At 44.1% G+C, this 27104-nt stretch overlaps 1 protein-coding gene across 8 annotated transcripts in view; it reads left to right on the top strand.

Annotated features, from left to right (window-relative positions):
- The window catches only part of ENOX1 (ecto-NOX disulfide-thiol exchanger 1), a 291224-nt gene that overhangs the window by 246480 nt on the left and 17640 nt on the right, over positions 1–27104 (top strand). For all 8 annotated transcript variants that reach the window (XM_081917831.1, XM_081917828.1, XM_081917832.1 and 5 more), the window contains 2 exons: positions 15875–16059; positions 25974–26081. In XM_081917831.1, coding sequence (XP_081773957.1) covers positions 15875–16059; positions 25974–26081 — 293 coding nt within the window. The remainder of the gene's footprint in view (positions 1–15874; positions 16060–25973; positions 26082–27104) is intronic.

The raw sequence follows: 27104 nt of genomic DNA, 5'->3' as shown, positions 1-27104 counted from the left end.
AAAGAGTGGGGTGAATATATGAGGCTGCCTTAGACTGAGTTCTACTGGCATGTAATGTCTCCTGAATGGCACAGCTCTCCAAGATTTGAGATGGGGGGGGGTCTTTCCCAGGAAATTGCAGAATGCACAAAGAAGTATACATTATGTACAAAAGAGACACAAAACCTTTGTTTCCTGAGTATGCTTTCTGAGATTCCTTCACCTGGATATGGCAAAGACTGAACCTGTGACTTTCTATAGGACATGTGTATTCTACGTTTGTGGTTCCTCCCCATGGAACACAACAGAGAACATGCAGGGTCCAGCCTGCTTAGATTTTGTACTCTGGCTACTAATCTTGGACTCTTGAACCTTGGTCCTTCATCGTGGATGATTTCTTGCCAACACCATGCATCATGCATCACTTTATTTGTACGCCGCCTTTCCATACTTCAAACCACGTTCAAGGTGGCTTACAACCTGAAAAAATTACAAACATCGCGAAAGTGTTGTTGTTTAGTTGTTTAGTTGTGTCTGACTCTTCATGACCCCATGGACCAGAGCACGCCAGGCACTCCTGTCTTCCACTGCCTCCCGCAGTTTGGTCAAACTCATGCTGGTAGCTTCGAGAACACTGCCCATCCATCTCGTCCTCTGTCATCCCCTTCTCCTTGTGCCCTCCATCTTTCCCAGCATCATGGTCTTTTCCAGGCAGTCTTCTCTTCTCGTGAGGTTGCCAAAGTACAGGAGCCTCAGCTTCAGGATCTGTCCTTCCAGTGAGCACTCAGGGCTGATTTCCTTCAGAATGGATAGGTTTGATCTTCTTGCATTCCATGGGACTCTCAAGAGTCTCCTCCAGCACCATAATTCAAAAGCATCAATTCATCGGCGATCAGCCTTCTTTATGGTCCAGCTCTCACTTCCATACATCACTACTGGGAAAACCATAGCTTTAACTATATGGACCTTTGTCGGCAAGGTGATGTCTCTGCTTTTTAAGATGCTGTCTAGGTTTGTCATTGCTTTTCCTCCCAAGAAGCAAGCGTCTTTTAATTTCGTGACTGCTGTCACCATCTGCAGTGATCATAGAATCATGAAAGTAGTCACAAACAATAAATAAAATGCACCAAAAAGTACACAATGACCCCCGCCCCTAAAAATACCCCAATCCAAGAGTCTGTTCAGCAGCCTCAGCTTTGGCAGCTGAAGTCAGTCAGAACCCATGGGAAAATGGAACTTCCAGGACTCACAGCCAAGATGGTCAAGCATCTCAATACGATATTGAACCTCCTAACATTAAAAGTTCCAGTGTTTGAAGAGGCTGGTGGACATGGCTCAGTCTGGGACCAAACAACCTCCTCTTCAACCATCCCTAGTTGGATTACTTCAGACCACAGTCTGATGTGGTCCAACCCAGTCACAGATGTCTAAGACAGGGACTTGGGTTCTCCTTTCTTCCCCAGAGAAGTTCTGAGACCTCCAGCCAAGTGTAGGGAGAACATCAGTTCATGCACCCATATCCAGTCCCATCATCAGTCACCAGCTGGTATTCCAGGCTAGAGCAAAGGCCTTCTAGAACCTCCTCTGACTTTTCTCTGAGGTGGGAGGAGGCTGCCCCAGGTGTCCCCTTCAGGAAAGGGAAGTGATGTAGGCCCTGTCAGTAGCTAAGCCCTGTTCAGGCATTCACCTGCCCCACCCCACCCCTTATAACTAAATGAGGCAGAGGGCAAGGCATGCTCTCTCCCACTGCATTCCCATTGCTCAGCCCCATCAACTTCCATGAATCGGAAGGGTAACTAGAGGAGTTGTACTGGGATCCTGATCTCCTCTTTGGGCTCCCCATATGATTTATAACCCTGCCCAGTTAGGTTCTGCATTGTGCCGGGAGCTTACATGGGTAGAGCAGACTTTAATCCAGCAAATAGCTCAAAAATTACTCAAGGGAAATTATTCATTGACTCTAAATAACAGAGATTGATGGATTTTCAGGGAGCTCACAGGTTGGGGACAATGTTCTGGTTCAGAAGGTTGAAGAAAGAGAAAGAGGCTTGGCTATTATTTTTTTAAAAGGTTCCGCTCTAAGAAGAACTGACAGAAAAATGAGGGTAGAAGAGGAAACATATGTGATAACTGGGCGATAGATGAATATAAAATTATAGAGTTTGAGACCCTAAAGCAGGCATGTCCGAAGTCTGTTGCAGGGACCTAATGTGTCCCGCTGGTCTGTTTAATCCAACCCCCGTGGCAGTTTATAAAATTCCCCCCGAAACCTCCACAACTTCAATCCTAAAAAAAGCTCAACAACTTCAATATTCAAAAAAAAAGGTCAACAACTTTCATTGGCCCTTTGGTTAGCCCTCGTGGCCCTTCACTTCATCAAATCTGGCCCTCTTTGAAAAAAGTTTGGACACACCTGAAGAAAGAGAGTCAGTGGCGTAGCGTGGGGGGTGCAGGGGGGGCCGGCCGCACCGGGCGCAACATCTGGGGGTTAGGGTTAGGGGGCATAAATCCACTGGTTAGGGGGTGCAAATTACTTGCCTTGCCCCGGGTGCTGACAACCCACGCTACGCCACTGAAGAGAGTAGTGAGACAGAGTATAGGCTTTAGAACAGCAGGAGCCTAAATGAAATAGGAGATAAAGGAGGAAATTGAGATTTTTGGCAGTGCTAAAACAGTTGTTTTGAAATGTTTTTTATTGAAGGTGTTAAGAAATGTGGGAGTGACCCCTGACTAAAATGATTTCAACAAGGGACATCCTGTTTTGGGGCAGGGAATCAGACTGTGTCATCCATCCTACTGGGGGATACTTCTAATCCACTCAGAAATGCAAAGACCCTCCAGTTGAAAGTTGTCATAGTTTGGCAGGCTGTTTTAGGACTAATTCTAATACTTTTCATGGTCAGTCAGTGACCGCTTACATATAGAAAATGAGCATTAACTTGAATTATTCATTCAAGATTGCAGGATCCAGGAGAGAAAATAGCAGCTACTTCACTTCTCTCTGGTTGTGTTGTGCTGAGCCAAGTCATGGTTTAACTTCATGTGTCATCTCAGCCAAGACTCCCAGTTTAGATCCTGGACAAACCACAAGTTGGAAATCGCAGAACACAGACCTTGCTTACAGCTCAGGGTCCGTCTGGAGAGAGCTAAACCTGGGTTTGGATTGCACATTGAGCCAGCACAGCAGCAAAATCACCAGGGAGGAACGACGCAGACACAATCTCCACTCCCAGAACTCACATTCTCTTTCATTCATGTTAAGCTGTGGTTTCACTTAGTCTAACACGTGAACCAAACCAATGGGAGTTTCATTTGAGAGTAAGTTATTAATGTTAAATAACTTCTGTGCGGGCAGCTACAAAATAGCTGACTTAAGGCATCTGGTCTGCTAAATGTGGATATATTTAACATTCCGAGCTGAAAGAGAACATCTGTAGGAAACTGCTCAGTTTGTAATTTGAGTGTTATAAGATGGATGCATTCATATATGAATCATATTTATGAACGTTGGCGATATTACGAGCAGAATCAAAAAGGAAACTAAGACTTGGCTCAAGTGTTCTTATGAACTAACATTACAAGTTGAATCTATTCTCAGGAGTATCTCCATATTCAGAATTTGGTTATTGGACTATAAATCGTTAGTTTCTGTCTAACTTTTCATTTTTCCTTTATTTTTTGGCATGTAGGTGTTATAAAACCATTTTATAAAACAACAACGCAGCTTGTCCGTATTGATGCATTCATGGAATGACAATTTGGGTGGCAGCGGCAAAAAAATATTTTTTAAGAAGAAAGAGAAGAAGAGAAGAACAGGACACTATCTTGATAGGGATGTGTAATGGGAATTGGGGTTGCTCGTTCGTAAGTTGCCACTACTCTTGGCGAAGTTGCCTGGTTAAACCTTTCCCTGGCTGCACAGCCCTTACTCCGCGGCTGTGTCAGTCACTGGCAGAATCCGTCAGTGGGCGTTTCCTGAACTTCTTCCAGCATAAAAGTTCTTTGATGCCAAGTCTCCGCCTAGCCTCCCTGCGCGGAAGTTTTCTGCGCAGGGTGGGCGTGGCCAGCAGAGGACCCCTGCTCTCCCCGCTGGTCTCTGTAGAAGAGTCCTGGAGCCATCTCTCCGAAGCTCTCCCCTGCTCCCCTTTCTTCCTGGTGCCACGCTGATTTCCTTCCCCAGTAGATGAGTTCCCCCTCTCCCTGCTGGGCCCTTCTCCGGCATCGCTGGGGAGCCTTACCTCCACTCCTGGCTCCGATGGCAGTTCCCTGACAGAATGTGATTGATCATTTCATGAGTGGGGAGGGGGCAAGAATCAGCTGTGGAGGAGGGGCTGTGTGCAACTGAAAGGGTGCAGCCCTTGGCGAGTGAACCTGGCCCTCAGGTCAAAGCGGGTTAGGCATCCTTGCTTTGAAATTAGGCACTCTCTATTGCAAGGTACATATCACAAAACAGGCAAGGGACACAAAGCACACAAGATATTTAGGGCAAAGCAGAGACGTCTCTTCAGTGAAGAGCTTTTGTTGTGTAGCGAAGTTCCTGACTTCAGCATATCAAAGGACACCGTCATACTTCAATTCATCACAGCAATGAAAGGTTTATTAACCTTATTCTTGTTTTTTTTAAAAAAAGGGAGAAAGAAAATAGAACTTTCAAGGAGACATATTTAATAAGGGCTTTGGAAAAATTGACGGCCTAACTACAAACTGTATTGAGACGCCTGTGGTGCTTTGATGCCTTTGAACTGCCAGGAAAGCCATTATCTAGATTACATTTTATTATGTTTTCTGGTTTTTCATCCTGATAAGGTTTAATGCAGGATCATTACATATGAGAATAGATTTAATCCTGTTTTCTTAGCAGGCTTTAAGGACACCAAGGGGATTATTCATATAATAAGATGCAAGGTTGCTATGGAAAACTCTATAGCAACCCAACATCTTCACAAAAGCAAGCAGCCACTTGTGACAGCAATCTAAATTTACATTTATTTTAGTGTCATTTTTATCGACACTCTTAGTCTCTCATTTTGACAAGATGCTAAAATATATTTTGGTGCCTTTGCGTGAACAAAATTAACACTGTAGTACTGGAAGAGAAACAGTTCATAAAAATATTGGGAAATAATAATAATAATAACAACAGTAGTTTAGCAAAATAAAATTCTAAACTAACATAAAAAATGCTTTATTTCCCCCAGAAGAAAATATTGCTACTTTTTCACAAGTATTATCATTTATCATTTATTATTTACCTTGCAGTAATTTACTTCATAATGAAGTGTGATGTAATAGTCAGAAAACCTGTTACTAAATTTTTGTGCTGGCTAAATTGCCTGGCATCAGTGGCATGAATGCATACGGTTTGAAATTAAGAGGCCTGGTAGTTATATACTGAATACTTATAGCTAATAATACATCAAGCCTCAGGATAGAGGTGTAACAGATCACATCAGCAAGGCATGCTCTATCTAAAATTCAGCACTGATTTTCAAGGTATAAAAAAGTGACTTACTTTGACAGAATCATGCCCTAATTAAATGGCTTTCTTCTTATACCATGAGCAGTGTGTGGCAAAATATTTTAATGAGGAAATGAATTGTAATAGATTTTATGCACTTCTGAAATATATGGTTTCTAGCTGTATTCCAAGTTAATATCCAGCTGTTCCCCATTATGCTAGGTGATGTTTTCCCAGTACTCAACCCCAGACATCCCCAGTTAATTCATTCTCCTTTCCACACAAAAAGTCCAAAAGGGATTCTCCAGTTGTTATTATTGTGAAATGTTAAGAATAGTCTTCCTCCAGTCCAGTATGTCGAATTTATCTCCGAAAAAAATCCAGCATCCATTATTAGCATAATAATCCATAGTTATTTTCTAGTTGTATATTAATTAATTCCTACCCAATTCCATATCTTCCAATCCCTTTTTATGTTGGCCATGATTTCCCATCCTAATTTAACAGGAGAGAATGAGAAAAAAGAGGCTCCTTCTCTTTCCATTTATTCCATTCTTTTTTCAAGTGTATCGCCATCCCCACCCTCTAAATTCACTCCACATTGTGCGCCGAATCCTTTCTCTCTCAGTTCTCTCTCTGCCATCTCAAAATGTTTCTTAATGTCTCTGTCAATGGTTTCATCATCATCCCCTCCATTTTGTCATCTGCTGCCTCCCGTTTTGCTATTCCACTCTCTCTTGATCAGTACACACACCCACACACACCCTCCGCAAAGGCTCTGTGTATTCTTTGGTCTGGTCTTTCTCTGATCAATTTCCATTCACCATTTTATCCATCTTGGCTCTGAGCTCTTTCAATTGCTCATCCAATAATTGCTGCACAATACCAACAATCAGTGGTGTGTTTTGTTAGTTTGTTAACAGTCTCCACCTTGAAAACTTGCATCTGTCTCTTTCAGAAGTGCCTTCTTTTCACGGATGAAGTTTCATTTTTGCCAGCACAGCACAAAAGGGACGGAGAGTTAAAAGTAATATAAAATGAAGATTCTTAAGAACCAGAACTCCCTTATCCATTTATAATCTTTTTAAGTCAGAAACAATTAGAATAAGCTTTTTGCTTTATTTTTCAGTCTGTTTGTTAATGCCTCTTCTTATGCCAGCAGTCAGTTTGCATTCCAGTTGAACTATTAATTGGCAGACCAATCACCACAGTCGTAATTCATCCCAATCTCCAAAGTAATTAAAAGAAGGGAAGTTTAGCTGACCTGATGGCCTGAGGCTATTCAGGACTATTATGTGGTGCCTGGGAGGGAGAGATGGTTTCCACTGAATGGAAACCACTGAATGGAAACCTTCAACGGCGCAGACTCATACTACCCAACTTACCGCTGTTGGGAATGTGCCTGCTCCAGTAAACAAACCATTGGCCACCCTTGTTAAACTTCCTTTGAATTCCTGCCCTTACCCACCCCACCCTTGGCATGATGTAGGCTGAAAGGTGTAGGGAGGGTGCCCATGGCTGTCCTGAAATGGCCTGGCGGGCCAAATGGGGAGGTCTGCTGGGGCAATATTGCTCTGTGGGGCGGAGGTTCCCCGCCCCTGTTGTAGAGGGGGGGGGGTTAAAGCCGAAAATGCAGCGACTCTGCTAGAAGGCAGACTGGTGCACTTCTGTCTGAAGTCTAAAACAGGCCAGGCATTATTTGATTTCTCTTTTTGTTAAAAACAGCTATAAGGGATGTCATACTGGACTGGGACTGGGACTGGGACTGTGGGAATTAAACTCCCCCCTCCTCAGTGTCATTTCTCTAATTTTATTCGCCCCTCAAAGCTGCTGTTTGACCAAGGCCAGAATATCTGTTGTGCAACTGGAGCAATTGGTTTTTTTATTAAGATGGTTTGTCTTATTGCTGCACTTCATAAGCTTTTTTAGCTGAAAAGCTCTCTCTCACACACAGTTGTATAGTATACAAAAATAAAATAAAATACGGATGCTTCAGGACAGTGGAGTTTCCTCTCGCCCCTGGTGGCTACAAGCCTAAAATAACTCCTTAGGAATCAGCTGCCTGGGCACACTAACCTGAGCATAAGCTCAATTGAACACAAGTGGGATTTATGCATCTGGAACATGCAGTCATCAGGCCAGATTCAGATTGGTTCAAGCCTTGAGGCTGTACTCATTTGGGGGGGGGAGAACATGACTCTGTATCATACAAAGATGCATCGCTCCCGTAAAAGGAACCATATTATTGTTATCATTTATTTATTAGTTCATCAATTAAATCTCCACACTATCCTTCATCTGAAGATCACAGGCCACTTTATTGTAAAGGGCAGTTTACAGTATGGCGCATGGTTTCTAGCCGTTTCATGCTCCCTTAGCTATCTTCACAACAGGAGAGGAGGTGAGCAAAAGCAGAGATGAATTAAGTGAAAGAAAGTTTAATCTGTGTAACGACACATATTCAGAGTATTTTCGTTTTTGTTTATTAAAGTTGGCAAAATGCTGCTTCCTGGTGTTTTGCTGAGAGTTGTGAAACTCTGCCAGCTCAAGAATATTTTAATGTAGTCCAGAAAAGCTTATGCTGTAATTAATTAGTCTTTAGACTTGCTATGTGGCACCTTTGGGGGGGGGAGAAAGGGGTCCTCTTTGGGTAACTGCACCAGGGCTCCCAACCACTGTAATATCACTTTGCATTTGACTCCCCGGAGAAAACATACATTTAAAGGTGGACATGTGTCCGGCTTTACAGAGGATAGTTCTCTATTAGAAGTTGCTCTGCATTTAGTGTAGTTTCAAGGGAAATGATGCTAAGAAGGGGAGGCAGCCAGGACTCAGAAGTTGCCCATCAACTGTTTGCACCAGGACAGGCCAGGTAGGCAGTTGAGGACACCTGGTCACAGTGTCTTCTCCTATCGTATCTCTCCCTTTGGCCAATGGGAGCTGTCACTCAAAAGATCTGGAAGGCACCATCTTGGAGAAACCTGACTTAGAGGAAGGCGTTTCTGGTTTTCAGGACATTTTATCTTTTTGTCTCTGTCCTGGCAGCAGGGGGAAAAAGAGAAAGGTGAATTTGGGCCTCTGGTATGCCTTAATGTAATTTTAGGACTGCATATGCCCTAGCCCAGGGGTGCCCAAACTTTTTGCAAAGAGGGCCAGATTTGATGAAGTGAACATGTGTGAGGGCCGACCAAGAAATAAACTGCCACAGGGGCCAGATTAGGCCCCCAAAACGGACTTTGGACATCCCTGCTCTAGTCGTATTGGAGAACAGCTCTGAAATCCTCTAAAGATTCCACCATGACTTGAGATGACGGGAGGCTGTGCCTTTGTTGTGCTCTCCCTCTATCGCTCTCTGAGCCTCTATTCCTTCCATCCCTCTAAATCAGTGGTTGCATTTGGTGGCCCAGGGGGGTTGCCTATCCCAACCAGGGGGTCCGCAGCACCATTCACATAGCAATAGCTACCATAGAGAAATCAAGAATGTCAAAAGTAGGGGGTCCACGGCTTGGCTTTTGAAAAACAGGGGGTTCACAGACCCTGACTGTTAGGTAGGTCCAGTCATGGATGACTCTGGGGTTGCGGCGCTCATCTCGCTTTACTGGCCGAGGGAGCCGACGTTTGTCCACAGTTTTTCCAGGTCATGTGGCCAGCATGACTAAGCCGCTTCTGGCAAAACCAGAGCAGCGCACAGAAACGCTGTTTACCTTCCCACTGGAGAGGTACCTATTTATCTACTTGCACTTTGACGTGCTTTCAAACTGCTAGGTGGGCAAGACTTAGCTAATTAGGAACCACTGCTCTAAAGCACACAAACACCCCCCCCCCTTAAGACCATTTAATTCTGCATATGTTCTTAAGAATCTGCTGTTCTTTCCCCCTTAATAAATATTTCCTCCCCTCACCCTTCTCTTTAAAAATATTTGAATAATTTTATGTGATTTTAGTATTTAAAAAAATGTTCCGGGAGTCTCCAGGGTATTGTTTGGTCTCGTAAAATACCCTAAACACCATCTGTTGGGTAGGCATGCATATAAATATGGCCTGAATCAAAAGCATTGCATCATTTGAGATGTGGGGGGCTCTGCTATTTAGAGAGGGGGGGAGATTAAAATCCCAGAAGACCTCAGGCATGTCTAAAGCAGCATTTTAGATCTTCGCCTTTGGTTTCAATCTAGGTAAAATTGGTTGAGCTGAAGCCCCATTCAAGTGGGGCAGAAGTTTTCCCACGGCAACTATTTTCAGCTCCTTAAGAAAGCTTCCCACACAGTTGGAGATTTATGGGTTTAAGACAACAGAAACATAATAATTAAAACAAAATACACTATAGGCTTTTTTTTTTAATTCACTCCATTATTAATCACCTCATGAGATGGCCCCAAACTGCTCCATTTCTCAGCTGAAGAGAGGCAAAGCACTTTATGTTTGATTAATGGCACTTGAGAACTTGAGGAAAATGTTCATGTAATTTCTGGGTGAGAATAAAACATTATGATATGATGAATTAACCTTCTAAAGAAATTGTTTAAAATCATGCCAACAAGTGTGGGAAATCTTTCTTTCTCTGTCTCTCTCTCTTTTTAACCAACCACAGAAAATTATATCAATTATAAGGAACTAATGTTTCCATACTTTACAAAAGATATTCTCAAGTAATTCTATTATCCCAAAATGTCTATTCTTCTCCAAGCGTAACTTCAAAAGAAGTAAGCAGGCCAACAGGGAAGGAAACTAAAGGCACTTCCAGGCCCTTGCTATATTTGAGGGGTTGAGATTCAATTGTATGCCAGCCAATTCAGATTGCACAATTAAAGGGCCTTCTAGACTGGTATTTCACTGTGGCACATTAGAAGAGAAGAAGAGAAGAGTTTGGATTTGATATCCTGCTTTATCGCTACCCGAAGGAGTCTCAAAGCGGCTAACACTCTCCTTTCCCTTCCTTCCCCACAACAATCACTCTGTGAGGTGAGTGGGGCTGAGAGACTTCAGAGAAGTGTGACTGGCCCAAGGTTACCCAGCAGCTGCATGTGGAGGAGCAGGGAAGCGAACCTGGTTCACCAGATTACGAGTCTACCGCTCTTAACCACTACACCACACTGGCTCTCATTAGAGTTAGTTGTGGATATATGTTGATTAATAAATTATTCCGTGATGTGTCCCTAACACAACCACGTTATTTCTGTCTGGAGAACCTATAGCACAAAAAATGCAGGACAAAAAAAAAACCCCAATAGTGTTGGTGGTATGTCTTGTTACTACAGGATTTCAGCAGGAAATTACAGGATATGGACTGACTAAAAATGAAGCAATTATATGCCTGCCCCAACACATTTGCAGGCGCAAATAATATTGAAAGTGGGGTTGTATATGACTGCCCTGATCCCACTGTGGCCACAAATAATCATGAATGTGCAATAGAAAGAACGTCTACAGGGGCCGAAATTGGATTTGGTGCTCTTGTGCAACAAACTGGACTTTTTGCAGTACAGAAAGTGATGGGAAAGTGCATGAGAAAGTGTGGGATAACAATGAGGAATACAGGTGATCAAAAAATAATATTTAATTCAAAAGAATGACAAAGTTAACCAGGAATTTCAGAATGCATCCCTGGTTTTTTTGAATTATTTTCTCTTTACAGTACCTCATCTTCTATATAACATTTGTACCTGGGCAGGACATCTATGACCTGTTGTTGTACATTATGCAGTACTCATCTTGGCACTGTAGATTGATGGCCTCTTCTGACACCATGTTGCACGACATTATGACATTGTGTCCTTTGTTGAGACGGCGATGGTATATTACAGTGTCATCTCTGTAGTCACTATAAATATTTATGCGTGTCAGCTTCTGAACATCTCCTCTTGGCTCTTTTCTCATATTTTTGTGTTGATAACACCTGCTTCAGCTTACTCCTTTTTGATGGGCTGCCTCTGATGGGGCATTTGCAAATATTATTTTACTCTGGTTCATGTTACCATACATTTTAATACACATGCATGTATATTTCTGAGTGGAGACTACTAAACTGAGGATTAAAACTTGTTAATTTCCCTGTCATTCCATGAATATTTCATTGGCAGGATCTCAGTCCCAATCAGAGCGCCCGGGGATTCAGACTTGATGGCAGTTCCTGCTCCATCTCTCCTGGGTGCCTGAGAGATCAGTGTGCATCACTCAGGTGTCTCAGTCTGTCCTTGGGGTCCCCTGAATTAACTGACCTCTGCCCTTTCTCTCACAATCCCTACCCCTCTCCTCCCCTTGTGAGCCAGTGCGCTAACCTGCCCCCACCCCCCTCTTCACCTCCTTCCAAAACTGGAAGTCCTTGAGAAATTGCCTGCTGCTAATGAATTGCGATGGTGAGGAATTAATTTGAATCCCTCATACTAACCTATGTATGTCACCACATCCTATTAGCATTGCTTCCTTGAACTGTGATCGCTGCTTACAGCTTCTGTTGTGAAAGTAATTTGAAGGGTGGCTCACAAATATCTTCCTGTGCTGCTTTGTACGGTGTTCCAGGCAATTATTTTCTACCAATACTTCTGGGGATGTGAAACTGGTAACCATTAACAGCACCGTGTTCCTTTGTTTTGATTTTCTTTCTAATAATGGCTTGTTGCCCATGTTTAACAAAGAAAACCAGTTGATGTCATTCATCATTATGTATCTGGATCCCTGCTTAGCCACAAGGTTCAGGCTTCCAGGACCTCACATGGGGCCTCGGAACAAAATAAAAACAAATCTCACATATGGCCCTAGGGGCATGATAGCATGATATGGAATACAGTCGTACCTCGGAAGTCGAATGGAACCAGTTCCGGAAGTCTGTTCGACTTCCAATACTTTTGGAAACCAAGCCATGGCTTCCGATTGGCTGCAGGAAGCTCCTGCAGCCAATCGGAAACCGTCCCAGACGTTCATGTTCCAAAGAATGTTCACAAACCGGAACACTCACTTCCGGGTTTGCAGCGTTCGGGAGCCAAAACGTTTGACTCACAAGGCGTTCGGGATCCAAGGTACGACCGTATACAGGTTTTATCTGTATGTTGTTGATGATTATTTTACTGTTTTATGCACACAGCTGAGAGATTTTATTTTTATTATTGAGCAGTTTACTGCATTCCTTAATTGAATAAACGTTGGTCTGCATGCTCCTCTGACCAGAAAGGAAAATAGACATTGGGAAGCAGATAGGCTGAAGGGCCAAGAAGAAAGAGATATTAGGAGGCAGAAGAGCTAGGGAAGAGGTACCCACAAAGCAGGAGTAGCTAAGAGAAGGAAAAATAAGCAACTTATTTTAACATACCACGCTAATCTCTGCTGAGCGTCTGCACAAGATTCCAGGAGGTTCCAGACTCTCACTCAGGATTGTATTTCTGATGGGAAATTGAGGCACAGCGGAGATTAGCATCTTTAAGAAATATGGTTTATTTACACATATTTACTACACCTAAAGCCTTCAATGGAGCAGGTGCAGAACCCCCCAAGAGTGTCTCTCATCACCCCTTCCATAGCTCCAGCAGCCAGTCCTGCTCCCGGGTCTCTCGGGGCAGCTTCCTGCATGAAGTTGTTGTCCTTTCTCCTCCCCTTCCCAGCAAACTTTGTAGAAAACAGCTCCTCCCCATCTGTCCATTTGTCAACATCTCGCTAAGCTACTGCACTTGTTTTGGGGGTTACCTTATGGAAGCAGGTGGGTGGAGCCATCTTCCCAACACCAGACCTCTTACCTTGATGGGTCTGAGCTGGTGGTGAGGTCATCTCCACGTGACCTGCCCTGCAGGAGCCCTAGGCTGGTAGGCACTGCTCCTGTTATATACTGAAGTTCTCACCCTGGGCCAGCAGGGGGATACTGTAGATAGTTATGCAATAAGGGATTGAAAGTGACGTTCAGTGATTGGATAGTTTTAGAAAATTGTTACAGTTACGTTGTACTGGAGCTCTATATGAGCAGGCTGACTGAACCCTTCAGTTCAGTTCTGTTCTGGCCTGTGAATAAACAAGAGCTGTTTGAAGAATCGCTGTGTCGTCTGATATGTTCACCTACAACTTAACAGCTCTCAGCAGTGCAATTGCCCTGCCCCAGCCTTTTGCAAGTAAGCAGCAGAAATGCTGGTGTCATGGAGGCAGTTGCATGTGTCTGCTGCGCTCCACTAGGGCATACCACCTGCTTTCAGGCGTGCCTGCGAACCCTTCCCAGTTTGTCGTAAGAAATACTTCAGCATTCAGCTTTATGGTTCTGCAAGGGGAAATGGACTCTTTTCCGAAGCATGTTCCCATGCCTTTTGAAGTTCATGCTGCATATAATTTACATATACTGCTCCTGTCAGATGACAATTAAAGATTCCATAATATAGAACGTGAAAATTACACCATCACTGGCTTGAATCAATAACGTGCCCTTACTTATGAATGCTCATGGAATTGTTTGCGGTTATGAATTTGATTACAGCTGCTTTATAGTGATGTGAATTCACAACAGTACCAGAATAAATAATATGCAATATTTATTTACTAAGCCAAACAGTCCTTGATGCTGCCAGGAGAAAAGTTTTTTTTTCTGGAGGAGCGTAGCAGTGTCCCTAAAATGCTAGATAACACATTTGCCGTCCTGTCTATATTTCTGCTCAAATAATTTATTTAAATAATGTTGCTGCTGCGATCTTTATAGCTTCCTGCATTTTGCTACACAAATTTCAGTCTACACTGCAGACGGTGCAATTCATTTGCTAAATGTAATTTCCATCTCTGCATACTAATCGATTTCCTCACAAACACCTGCTATCTGTTATGATAATAAATCTGCCATTCTAAATTGAAAAGGGGCCAAATTCAGCTTCCTAAGGAAATGACTTAAGTGTCTCTCAATGCTACTAATGCAGTAATGCTTCTGTAGTGCCAACATTTTTTTTCCAGAGCATTTGCATTTTATATCACTTGGTTCTGTTCCATAATTTCTCTGTCTATGCATAGCCCAATGCTGAGGAAAGAATCCAAAGGGGAAAATCTTAGTTTTCATCTCCAGGCTTTTGCTGTAGTACTGACCCGCAGTGTGTGTTCAAATCGGAAACAAGGGCACGTTTCTTGGAGACTGGATACGGACCAGAAAATGCAGTCGAGATATGCACATCCCCCAACTGCTGTTGGAGATTAGGCATATTGTGCACATTCTCCATGAGGTCTGGGGAATGTGCACAATGGCTGGTTGTTATGCACATTAGCCGCTCACATTACCCTCAACATACATGTGTATAGGGCTGTTATGCAGAAGATGGAGAGACTTCTTGTTGTTTTTATTGCTTCAGAGGGCAGGATTAGAGCCAATGGATGGAAACTTCAGGAAAGCAGATTTCAGATCAACATTAAGAGAAACTCTCTAAGATTAAGAACTTTTCAGTAGTAGAATGGACTGCCTCAGGAGATGATGTGTAAGCAGAGACTGGACACTTATCTGTCAAGGATACTGTAGTTGCATTCTGCAGCACAGATCCTGCACTGAGCAAGGATGACAAGATGATCTCCTTCCTTCCTTCCAACTCTATGGTTCTATTATTTCCCCCAAAGATGCGGCTAATAGAAATTATCAATCAATGTCATTTTGGGAAATGTTTTGTTAACTTGTACAGCGGAAACCAGCTGAAAGTTTAACCTGTGTTCATAGCTATTGTCTATTTTTATAGCAAAAGAGGTGCAGGGACGCCTCCCTTGTTCTCTTATAATGGCAATGGCGTCCAGCTGAGAGGTGCCAGAACTGAGCTCCAGCTGGAAAAAAAGCCCTTAATATTGCACAATTCTCTGGTTTTCTTTCAGTTTTGTGCTTGGGGTGTGTGAATGGGGTGGAGATGTCCCTCCACGTAACCCAAAATGCTTTTACCGGCACCTTCCTAGAGAGGGATATTGGGTTCAGCCCTCCAGCATTGAGCCCCATGTTCCACCTGCCAAACGTTGAGGCGGGACGAAGTATCGCAAACCATGCTGCAAAGATCCTGAGCCAATCCAAGTGGGGCTTGCTGACTTCAAGCACTGCTGGGACCAATAAGCGATTAGGAGCTGCCGAGTGGAACCAATCCCAGTGGAGATTGCATCTGGCACCAAATCTAATATACGCCAGCCGCACTTTCCAAGGAACAATTCGGAACACCTTTTGAGGCTCTCAGTTGCAGAGGAAGGAAAATAACACAGAAAAGCAGGCCTAAACCATGGTTTGGTTGGTGTATGCTTGAAAGCTCATACCAGGGTTTGAGTTCTAATCTGTGGTTGACAAAAAACCATGTTCTGTTGTGATGTCTGAATTAAGCTTCTTTCATGGTGCCCATCTGTGTTCCGCTGCAAATTGGCTTATCTAAGATTATCTGCTGGCCTGCCAAGCAAATGAATTTCTTGTTACCTGTTGAATATGATCCCATTATATTAACTACCAGAGTGTTTCCCTTCTTTCAGCCTTAGCTGCTCAAGCTTATGCACTTAAGGAAGAGAACGACAGTCTCCGATGGCAACTGGACGCTTACCGAAATGAAGTTGAACTCCTGAAACAAGAGAAAGGACAGCTCTTTCGAACAGAAGAAAGTTTGACAAAGGACCAGCAATTGCAGTTCTTGCAGCAAACGTTACAAGGCATGCAGCAGGTATTCCTTTACCAGAGGTTTGAACTGTTTTTAAAATAATCCTCCCAAACTGACGCATGCTGGGGGGGCATACGTGCAATCGAGAGCAGTCACCAGAAAGCCCCCGCCAAATTTGGTGCAGTGCTCTGGAAGAGAACTGATTATTACTCCTGTAACCCAAACAATGGGATGTGGGTGGCGCTGTGGTCTAAACCACAGAGCCTAGGACTTGCCGATCAGATGGTCGGCGGGTCGAATCCCCGCGACGGGGTGAGCTCCCATTGCTCAGTCCCTGCTCCTGTCAACCTAGCAGTTTGAAAGCACGTCAAAGTGCAAGTAGATAAATAGGTACCACTCCGGCGGGAAGGTAAACGGAGTTTCCGTGCGTTGCTCTGGTTCGCCAGAAGCGGCTTTGTCCTGCTGGCCACATGACCCGGAAGCTGTCTGCGGACAAACGCTGGCTCCCTCGTCCTACAGAGTGAGATGAGCGCACAACCTCAGAGTCGTCCGCGACTGGACCTAATGGTCAGGGGTACCTTTACCTTTAACCCAAACAATGGAGAAGCTGAGTGTGCTCATTATTTAAAATTTAACACATAAAATTTCAAAAAAAAAGAACCTTAAAAAATTATATGCCTTTTCTTTTCTTTTCTTTTCTTTTCTTTTCTTTTCTTTTCTTTCAATATGTGTATGTTCCCCTCTGAGGTACAGGGAGTGTGCATTCACAAACTAAGATTTTTAAATGAAGGGGTGTAAAGTGTAATTAAATGTCAGGGCGGTATTTCAAAAGAGGAAATAGACTGGCTGATATTTATCCATCTGTAAATGTTCTCAGACATGTTTTTTGAAACTGCATGAATTCTGCCGTTGGAGCTGTACAGCAGAAAGCACCAAGTCACTAAAATAAAGGTACAGAGAAAAGAATTCAAAATTGCTCAAGCATTGGAGAGTGTATTCCTAGTTGTTTGTGAACGTGGAAGTAGTAACCAACAAATGCCCATTGACACTTCTTGTCCTCCCATTCTCTGTGGCAATTTTAAGTACAATGGGTGGCCTAATAGGTGGAGAATTGTGCTTTGCTAGGAACAAAATAATGCTTGAGTATGGGGGAAACGAGATATCCCTACAACCAAGTTCCAGCTGGAAAAAATACATTTGTATTCCTCTGCCATTTTTTCCTCTGCAACTGCTGGGATAAGGATGTTTGTATCTACTTCAGCTGCACATAAGGACTGCACATTATTTCTGCAATTATCTAATCTTTTGGAAAAGCCCTCTGTCTGAGGAAGAAGCCTATCAGCAAAAATAAGTGTATTTTTTCTGTTGAAAAATAAGGAAAATATGGCAAAACTGGTTTATTTGCAAGCTACTGCTCCCAGTTCTTCTTTTCTCTCTCTCTTCTTTTCAAGATTTCTTCCCTCATTTAAAGGACTAGGCAATCAAAAATTGTATTATCATTTTTTTTCTTGGGTATAAAAATGGCAACCCTTGCGATTGATATTGTCTGGAAATGAAAATCCATTTGATTTAAGGGCAGTTCGGGCGTTGCACTTATACTTTTTTGAGATAATTCTCCTCATAGAGCTACGTTACAGTTTAATTTCACACCCAGTGTGAGATCTCTAACAAACAAATGGAAATAATGTCCCGTATCCATGGTAACAAATGAGATATGCTTTACCTGATCTCATGATGGAACTGAATGAGGAAACTACAGAATTTAGCTCTGAAAAAAGCATTCGAGACTTATCTGAGCCATTCCCTTGACCTTAAAAACAGGTATTCCATCCAGCTCACATCTAAATTAGGAGCAAATTGTTTTTGGCAGCTGTCTCAAGAGAGAATAGAGGAATGTGCCTTCGGGGGGTAAAGTCAAACTGCTGTAGCTGTAGAAGCCAATACGGGAGAGACATGTTTTGTTGCATCTGGGGCAGGTGCTTTCACAGATAGTTATTATTCCTTATTATCCAAATTGTGGTCACAAAGTTCAGGTAAAGTCAAATCGCCACTGCATGAAATTCAGCACCTCCTCTTTGACCCCAGCCTTCTGCCTCCAAACATCTCTCTCAGCCATCCACTTCTTCCCCAAAACTGTACAGTCCCTTCTGGCTGGGTTTGTTTCTGTTTTTCTCCCCGTCTTCTCTGTGCATATTCTTCTCTAGGATATTCTGCTTCCGCTCTAAGAGACTCCTTCCGTCTCCTTGTCCCTTCCACGGCCCACATTTTCAAAGAAATATACGGAGTTTCTGTGCTGAATCAGACTCTGGCCTAGGTCTTTGTCTCCCTTAGGGGTCAGCCTGTTGCCCCAAGCTCACAAGAAAACATAGTACTCATTCCTGCAGTTTTCCGCAAAGTTTTTCTCTGCCCCTACTGCCTTTTCCTCCTTCCCTGCCAACACAGCATACCTAATCCATCCCCTTGCCCTTGAATGAGTTTTTCACCTGTGCATGGGACATTGCTTTGCAAACTAAACTGGGTTCTCAAAAAAGAGTTGTCTGCGCTGCTCAATATGATAAATTTATAGAAAGATGGTCCCTTTGGAAACGAAATGTGGATTATAATACAGTGGTGCCCCGCAAGACGAATGCCTTGCAAGACGGAAAACTCGCTAGACGAAAGAGTTTTCCATTTTGGAGGTGCTTCGCAAAACGAATTTCCTATGGGCTTGCTTCGCAAGACGAAAATGTCTTCGAGTTCCTGCGGGGTTTTTTTCCTTCCCCCCCTTTTTCTAAGCCGCTAAGCCGCTTATCCGATAAGCCGCTAAAAGCCACTAATACAGTGGTGCCCCGCAAGATGAACGCCTCGCAAGACGGAAAACCCGCTAGACGAAAAGGTTTTCCGTTTTGGAGGCACTTCGCAAAACAAATTTCCCTATGGGCTTGCTTCGCAAGACGAAAATGTCTTGCGAGTTCCTGCGGGTTTTTTCCCTTCCCCCCCTTTCCTAAGCCGCTAAGCCGCTTAACAGCTGATCGCTAAAAGCTGCTAAACTGCTAATAGCGCTAATCCGCTAAGCCGCTAATAGGGTTGCTTCGCAAGACGAAAAAACCGCTAGACAAAGAGACTTGCAGAACGGATTCTTTTCGTCTTGCGAGACACCACTGTATCCCACTCTTTAACTCCCTCTAAAGGTAACTTTGCAAAGGTGGGGAGGGGAGAATATACGGGGGCTTTTATAAGTTTTTATTTTTCCTTTCCCATTTTGCAAAAAGTCTAAATAAAAATAAGAGTGCTTTTAAAAGAATGGCATTAAGGAGAAAATAATAGTGGCTGGGCTCTGTGAATGGAACTGTAAGCTAAATGGATTGTGTGGGTTGTGATGGGATACGGAGATTATTGCCTCCCGGTTTCTGATTCATATCATATTCGGGGAAAACAGGATTCAAGAGAGCTGACTCACCTGGATGAGGCTTTCAAGGACTGGTTTAAGAACCTGATGGCAAGCTTTTCATTTAGTGTCCATTTGTAATGGCTTTCGAGAGAGTGAGAGAGAGACAACATAAGGTTGCAGTTTTCTATATCTCATATCGCTACTCCAAAAACTGGGAGCAAATCTCAAAATGTAATGTAGAGTTTTGTTTTGCTACTGAGTAGCTGGTTATATATATTATTATTGTTATTTTTAAACCCAGTTACCATTTCCCTCTCTAATCGGATCATTTCACATGAGGTGTCATCTGTAACCTGACAGTTATTAAGATTCTCAGGTTCTGTAGTTCAGGGGGAAAAACCTTAAAACACTAGTGACAAGAAATGGCAACGAATCATTCAGTATGGATTGCAGAATATTTCCAGAATAAATGTTGCTTCAGCAGCACGTACACTAAAATTGGAATGATACTGAGAAGATTAGCAGGCTAAATGTCATGCAGGGTTCTGGGAAGGGAAAATGCATTATATTCGAAGATGTTGTGTTATTCTGGTGTAAGAGATACACATTTCAAGTCAGAGTTGGCAGATAGGCGTTTCTTGAATTGGGGCAGGAATGAGGCAGCGGTAGCAGAGCAACTTAGGGACACGGGTGGCGCTGTGGGTTAAACCACAGAGCCTAGGGCTTGCCGATCAGAAGGTCGGCGGTTCGAATAACCGTGACGGGGTGAGCTCCCATTGCTCAGTCCCAGCTCCTGCCAACCTAGCAGTTCGAAAGCATGTCAAAGTGCAAGTAGATACATAGGTACCGCTCTGGAGGGAAGGTAAACGGCGTTTCCGTGCGCTGCTCTTGTTTGCCAGAAGCGGCTTAGTCATGCTGGCCACATGACCCGGAAGCTGCACACCGGCTCCCTTGGCCAATAAAGCGAGATGAGCATCGCAACCCCAGAGTGGGTCACGACTGGATCTAATGGTCAGGGGTCCCTTTACCTTTACCTAGCAGAGCAACTTCCTGTCATGATGTTTACTGGACTCATTTGTGAGCCCTGGATTTAAATCAGGTGAATGAAGTCCATAGGGGCGGGGTGAATTGAGATAACACAGGATAAGACAGGGGGACGCAGGTGGCGCTGTGGGTTAAGGCCTCAGCGCCTAGGACTTGCCGATCGAAAGGTCGGCGGTTCGAATCCCTGCGGCGGGGTGCGCTCCCGCTGCTCAGTCCCAGCGCCTGCCAACCTAGCAGTTCGAAAGCACCTCCGGGTGCAAGTAGATAAATAGGGACCGCTTACTAGCGGGAAGGTAAACGGCGTTTCCGTGTGCGGCTCTGGCTCGCCAGAGCAGCGATGTCACGCTGGCCACGTGACCCGGAAGTGTCTCCGGACAGCGCTGGCCCCCGGCCTCTTGAGTGAGATGGGCGCACAACCCCAGAGTCTGGCAAGACTGGCCCGTACGGGCAGGGGTACCTTTACCTTTACCTAGGATAAGACAGATTGGCAATGAGGTATATTATTATTACTTATTCAATCTGCATACTGGTCTTCATCCTAAAATCACAGGATGGCCCACAACATAAAAAAATACAAGTTGAGAACACAAAATACATAATAAATATATGAACAAAAATAAACCAATAACCCCCTCCCAGAAACACATTTAAAAAGGCTATATATTGAGGATGAGGCAGTTGTTCTCTTGACCATAGATACTCACGACTCTTTTTATCAATGCATAGTCAAGTTGTGACCTCACTTATTTTATATATGCTAATAATTTAATACAGTGGTTCTACAGCTGTGGTCTAGGACTGCTGGTGGTTCACGGTTCATTTCAGGTCCTTGAAACTGTGCTGAGAATATTGGAGGAGAAAAATTCTGTGCCATGTCCACATTAAGCGTTCATATTTATTTTTAATTATATTTATACTGCTTCTAAGTGGACTCTGGAGGCTCTCGCAAGATTTCAGATGTGCCCCCCCGAGATCTCATGAGAACCTCCCAAAGCCCAGTAAGCAAGCCTGAGCGCTTAAAAGCTCTCTGCCTTGCTTGGGGCACAGGTGGGGATGGTAAGAACCATTCAGCATGCCAGCTCTGAAATAAAAGAAACAATAAAATACTGTTAAAAATTATGGCATCTAGCACTGCCATTACAATTACTAGAATAGGCAGGAAAAATTCTTAAGTCCGCTGAAACACTTGAAAATTGTCAGTTGGTTCATCGGGGGGGGGGGGAGTTTGGGAACCACAGACGTATTTGATATACGGCATTATGGGTTAAACCACAGAGCCTAGGACTTGCCGATCAGAAGGTCGGTTGTTCGAATCCCCACAACGGGGTGAGCTCCCGTTGCTCAGTCCCTGCTCCTGCCAACCTAGCAGTTTGAAAGCACGTCAAAGTGCAAGTAGATAAATAGGTACTGCTCCAGCAGGAAGGTAAACGGCGTTTCCGTGCGCTGCTCTGGTTCACCAGAAGTGGCTTAGTCACGCTGGCCACATGACCTGGAAGCTGTACGCTGGCTCCCTTGGCAAGATGGGCGTCACAACCCCAGAGTCGGCCACGACTGGACCTAATGGTCAGCGGTCCGTTTACCTTTACCTTTACATACTACACAATATGGGGATGCAGGTGGCGCTGTGGTCTAAAACAGTGGACTTGCCAATCAGAAGGGCGGCGGTTTGAATCCCCGCGATGGAGTCAGCTCCCGTTGCTTGGTCCCAGCTCCTGCCAACCTAGAAGTTTGAAAGTATGCCCAAAAGTGCAAGTAGATAAATAGGTACCACTCCGGCGGGAAGGTAAATGGAGTTTCCGTGCACTGCTCTGGTTCGCCAGTGGCGGCTTAGTCATGCTTGCAGACAAACGCTGGCTCCCTCGGCCAGTAAAGCGAGATGAGCGCCACAACCCCAGAGTCATTCGCGACTGGACTTAACTGTCAGGGGGCCTTTACCTTTTGCATACTACACAATATACCACAAAATCTCAGAATCCTGTGTTTAATATATATTAGCGGGAGGGTGCCCTTGTGTCTTTCATTGAGGCTGGTCTGAAAGGGACACTGCAGATGGCGGGGAGAGAAACCTTGGGATTGTATTTAAAGAATTTGCCTAGTCCTGGGCAGCTGCAAACCACAATATGCCACCAGTTCAATGAAATATTCTTGAGAATGGCAAGGCCTGCTATTGAATCAGTAGGGTATGCAAGAGTAATTCAGATGTACCTGATTCAGTACACCCCAAAGCCCCTGATTACTCTTATTCGGTTGTAGCTTCCTATATAAGTGGATTGTGTTTGCTCATTATGCGTACCAATTATCGGATGAACTTACACATTCTCGTGTTTAGAGAGGATAAGACATTGTGGCAGGGTGCTACTAGCAACAATTCACACAATCCTGCATTGGCCTTTGGAATTTGTGTACGCTTGGGAGCATTTCGTGAGTGTTAGCATTCTGGGCCATGCTGAGAATATTCATTGCAGAGGCTTGAGCAACCCAGCTTTTGTCTATAGTGCTTTCTATATTTAATGCTTCAGAAACGCTCAAGATTGGTTTTGAGATGGTGATTTTTCTGTGGTGTATTTATGAGATCTGAGACATGGGATGATGGTTGCAGGGAGAGAATGAGCAAGGAGTTTCAATAAGTAATAGTGCCACTGTATTCTGCTCTGGTCAGACCTCACCTGGAGTACTATGTCCAGTTCTGGGCACCACAGTTCAAGAAGGACACTGACAAACTGGAACGTGTCCAGAGGAGGGCAACCAAAATGGTCAAAGGCCTGGAAACGATGCCTTATGAGGAACGGCTAAGGGAGCTGGGCATGTTTAGCCTGGAGAAGAGGAGGTTAAGGGGTGATATGATAGCCATGTTCAAATATATAAAAGGATGTCACCTAGAGGAGGGAGAAAGGTTGTTTTCTGCTGCTCCAGAGAAGCGGACACGAAGCAATGGTTCCAAACTACAAGAAAGAAGATTCCACCTAAACATTAGTAAGAATTTCCTGACAGTAAGAGCTGTTCGACAGTGGAATTTGCTGCCAAGGAGTGTGGTGGAGTCTCCTTCTTTGGAGGTCTTTAAGCAGAGGCTTGACAACCATATGTCAGGAGTGCTCTGATGGTGTTTCCTGCTTGGCAGGGGGTTGGACTCGATGGCCCTTGTGGTCTCTTCCAACTCTATGATTCTATGAAGAAATCAGCTAAACTGACTATCAGCAGAGATAATTTTATAATTTCTTTGTGCTATTTTCAGCTTTTTAAATTACTCTGCAAATGACAGCAGAGACTGGGGGGGGGTTCCTACTCATCTTAGAACCCCATCGCAAGAGCTTTAGCTCTAACAAGGCTCATTCAATCTACCCATCCTGTGGCGGCATCCAGGATCTACAGGTTACAGCCCCCAATCATGATTTGCTTTGCTTCTTTCCGCCCTTTTCCTCCCCACATCTGCACTTCATTTGAGCATTGGGGAGAGCGTTAGTATTGCAGCACCCCCTAATCAGCTGCACATTCACCAAAGGTTGAGTTCCAGTGAAATCGTTGGGGATTACTTCTCAGTAAACCAGAACAGGATAATTTAAGTAACTTGAGAATTGTCCGTCTTTGACCAAATACTTCACCATGCATTAAAATCAAAAACATTAAGATGCTTCATGGTTCCATATTCTGTGAACCGCCCTGAGAACTGCAGGTATAGGGTGGTATCTAAATTCAAATAATAATAATAATAATAATAGTTGAAGGCAGTGGATTGTGCTTTCACTTCACTATTTGTAACAATTGTCCACTCATTAATAGGTTTGAAGCTGACCTTTCCAACAGCTTATCTAAAGGAAGTGGTGTTGGGGTGGGTGTCTCAAAGCTCCATCCTCTCCCCAATGCTTTTTAACATCTACAGTGGTACCTCAGGTTACATACGCTTCAGGTTACAGACTCCACTAACCCAGAAATAGTACCTTGGGTTAAGACCTTTGCTTCAGGATGAGAACAGAAATCGTGCTCCGGCGGTGCGGCAGCCCCCATTAGCTAAAGTGGTGCTTCAGGTTAAGAACAGTTTCAGGTTAAGAACGGACCTCCGGAACGAATTAAGTACTTAACCCAAGGTACCACTGTATATGATACTGCTGGGAGAGATCATCAGGTGGGTTGGGCTGGGTACTCACCAGTATGCAGATGATACTCAGCTCTACCCAATGCCATTTTTCTAGAAAAAGAGGTGCCAGAGCTCACCATTATTCTCTTAGAATGGCAATGGTGCCCACCTGAGAGGTGCTGGAGCTGAGCTCCGGTGAGCTCCTACTGAAAAAAGCCCAAGTTCTACCTTTCTTTAAAATTGGAACCAGTGAAGGTCCTGTGTGAGGGTGTTGAGGCAGTTGGGGGATGGATGGCGGCTAAAAGATTGAGGTTGAATCCCAACAAGACAGAAGTACTGTTTTGGGGGGCCAGTGGATGTGGGGTACTCCCTAGTCCTGAATTGGGTAACTGTGCCCCTGAAGGACCAGGTGTGCAGCCTTGGGGTCATTTTGGACTCATAGTTGTCCATGGAGGCACACGTCAACCTGTGTCCAGGGCAGCTGTCTACAAGATCCATCTGTTACTCTGGCTAAGGCCCTACTTGCCTGTGCACTGTCTCGCCAGCATAGTACATACACTGGTTATCTCCTGCTTGGGCTATTGCAATGCGCTCTACGTGGGACTACCTTTGAAGGTCACTCGGAAACCACAACTAATCCAGAATGCTGCTGCCAGACTGGTGACTGGGAGCAGCCACTGGGACCACATAACACCTGTCCTAAAAGGTCTACCAGGGAAGAATTTAAATGTGGAGTCCTAGAAAGGGTTTCTTCATAGAAGAGGAAAGGGGAAAAGGGAACAGAGATCAGGCTAATTCAAATTGAAGGCCAGGCGGAATAGCTCTGTCTTACAGGCCCTGCGGAAGGAGATCAAGTCCTTCAGGGCCCTAGTCTTGTGGGACAGAGCATTCCACCAGGTCGGGGCCATCACTGAAAAAGCCCTGGCCCTGGAGGAGGATAGTCTGGCTTCCTTAGGACCCGGGACCTTCAAGCTATTATTATTCATGACCTTAGGGTCCTCTGTGGGACATAGCAGGAGAGGCGGTCCCAAATGTTGCATTTCAGATGGAATTGATGCATTTCAGATTATGGCTTTGGGGAGAATGATGTGGCTGTGGCCCAGTGACTAATTATATTAAAGGACTGCATTAGTAAATTATTTAGGGGCTGAAGTGTTTACCTCGGTATTATTAAAACCAGAGTGTCTACAAATAAGGCTTTGGCTCAGATGGATGTGACAGCTTCTCTGCAGATGGCATATCCAACCAAGAGTTTGTGTTCTAATGTGTGGTTAAGCTATTTGTTACATTAAGAGAAGTGCATTTCTCTGCTGAGTGGCAGAAAATGCAGACAGAGATAATTTATGTCTTGTTCAGCTTAGACACAACAGTCACAGCAATAAAAACAGAAAACGAACAGTGTTGCTTGCATGAGACTCTGCCATCGTGAATATTTATTCACAGGCTCAGGCATCAGTAATCAGAAACATCTTTTTTATTTTTCCCGTGCAGCAATTGTTGAAAATCCAGGAAGAATTAAACAATAAGAAGTCAGAACTTGAGCAAGCAAAAGAAGATCACACGCACACCCAGACGATACTGAAAATTCTCCAGGACCAGGTGAGTATGAGCTCTGTTAGCAGAGTTGGGTTCATAGTGCCCAGTAGCATTTGAAATTAGTGCAACACGGATTTCATTGTCTCTCTCTTGTTAATCACATACGACCCGTGTCCTTGCAGTTGTTTGCATATGTAACTGGTTTTAAAGGAGCACACAGTAGAGTTGAAGAAAACGGTGTCAAGGCATAGCGGAGGCCTGCCTCTGTGGCAGCGGGAGATCTTTAATCTCATCCCTTGTAGCACATTTTCCTCCGCACAGATACCAGCAATGCCTGAGTGTTTTTCTATCTGAAGACAAATGGATTTGAGGAAAGCTAAATATGCCGGAAAAGCAAACGTATTTCAAATAAAACAGCCATTTCTTTGAAGACCAGTAGTGAGTAAAATGAGTTTAGCATCTCCTGTCTCATTCATGCAGATGCATGCGCGCAGGAGAGTGAATCATGATGACAGCAAAAGATCCCCAGTGTTTCTCTACACTTCCCCAACAGTGGCAGGAAGCAAGCCTCTTATAAACCTAAGGATTCCGTTGGATACAGTTTTCTTTGATGCTGTATGATGCTGAAAAGCATGGTCCAGTGTGAGACACTTAAGTCTCTAATAAGGGGATAACCTAATGATTCTGGAATAAAGTATTGGACACAGTTACGTACAGTGGTACCTCGGGTTACAGACGCTTCAGGTTACAGACACTTCAGGTTACAGACTCCGCTAACCCAGAAATAGTACCTCAGGTTAAGAACTTTGCTTCAGGATGAGAACAGAAATCGCGTGGCGGCAGCAGTGGGAGGCCCCATTAGCTAAAGTGGTACCTCAGGTTAAGAACAGTTTCAGGTTAAGAACAGACTTCCAGAACGAATTAAGTTCTTAACCTGAGGTACCACTGTACCATGTTCATGTGCTATATTAGTGTTTTAAGTTTGGTGCAGTTGTGACTGACTCTGGGGTTACGATGCTCATCTTGCTTTATTGGCCGAGGGAGCCGGCGTACAGCTTCCGGGTCATGTGGCCAGCATGACTAAGC

Source organism: Podarcis melisellensis (assembly GCF_964234715.1).
Source record: "Podarcis melisellensis genome assembly, chromosome: 7".
Classification (NCBI taxonomy): Eukaryota; Metazoa; Chordata; class Lepidosauria; order Squamata; family Lacertidae; genus Podarcis; species Podarcis melisellensis.
This window is presented reverse-complemented; position numbering and strand designations above follow the sequence as displayed.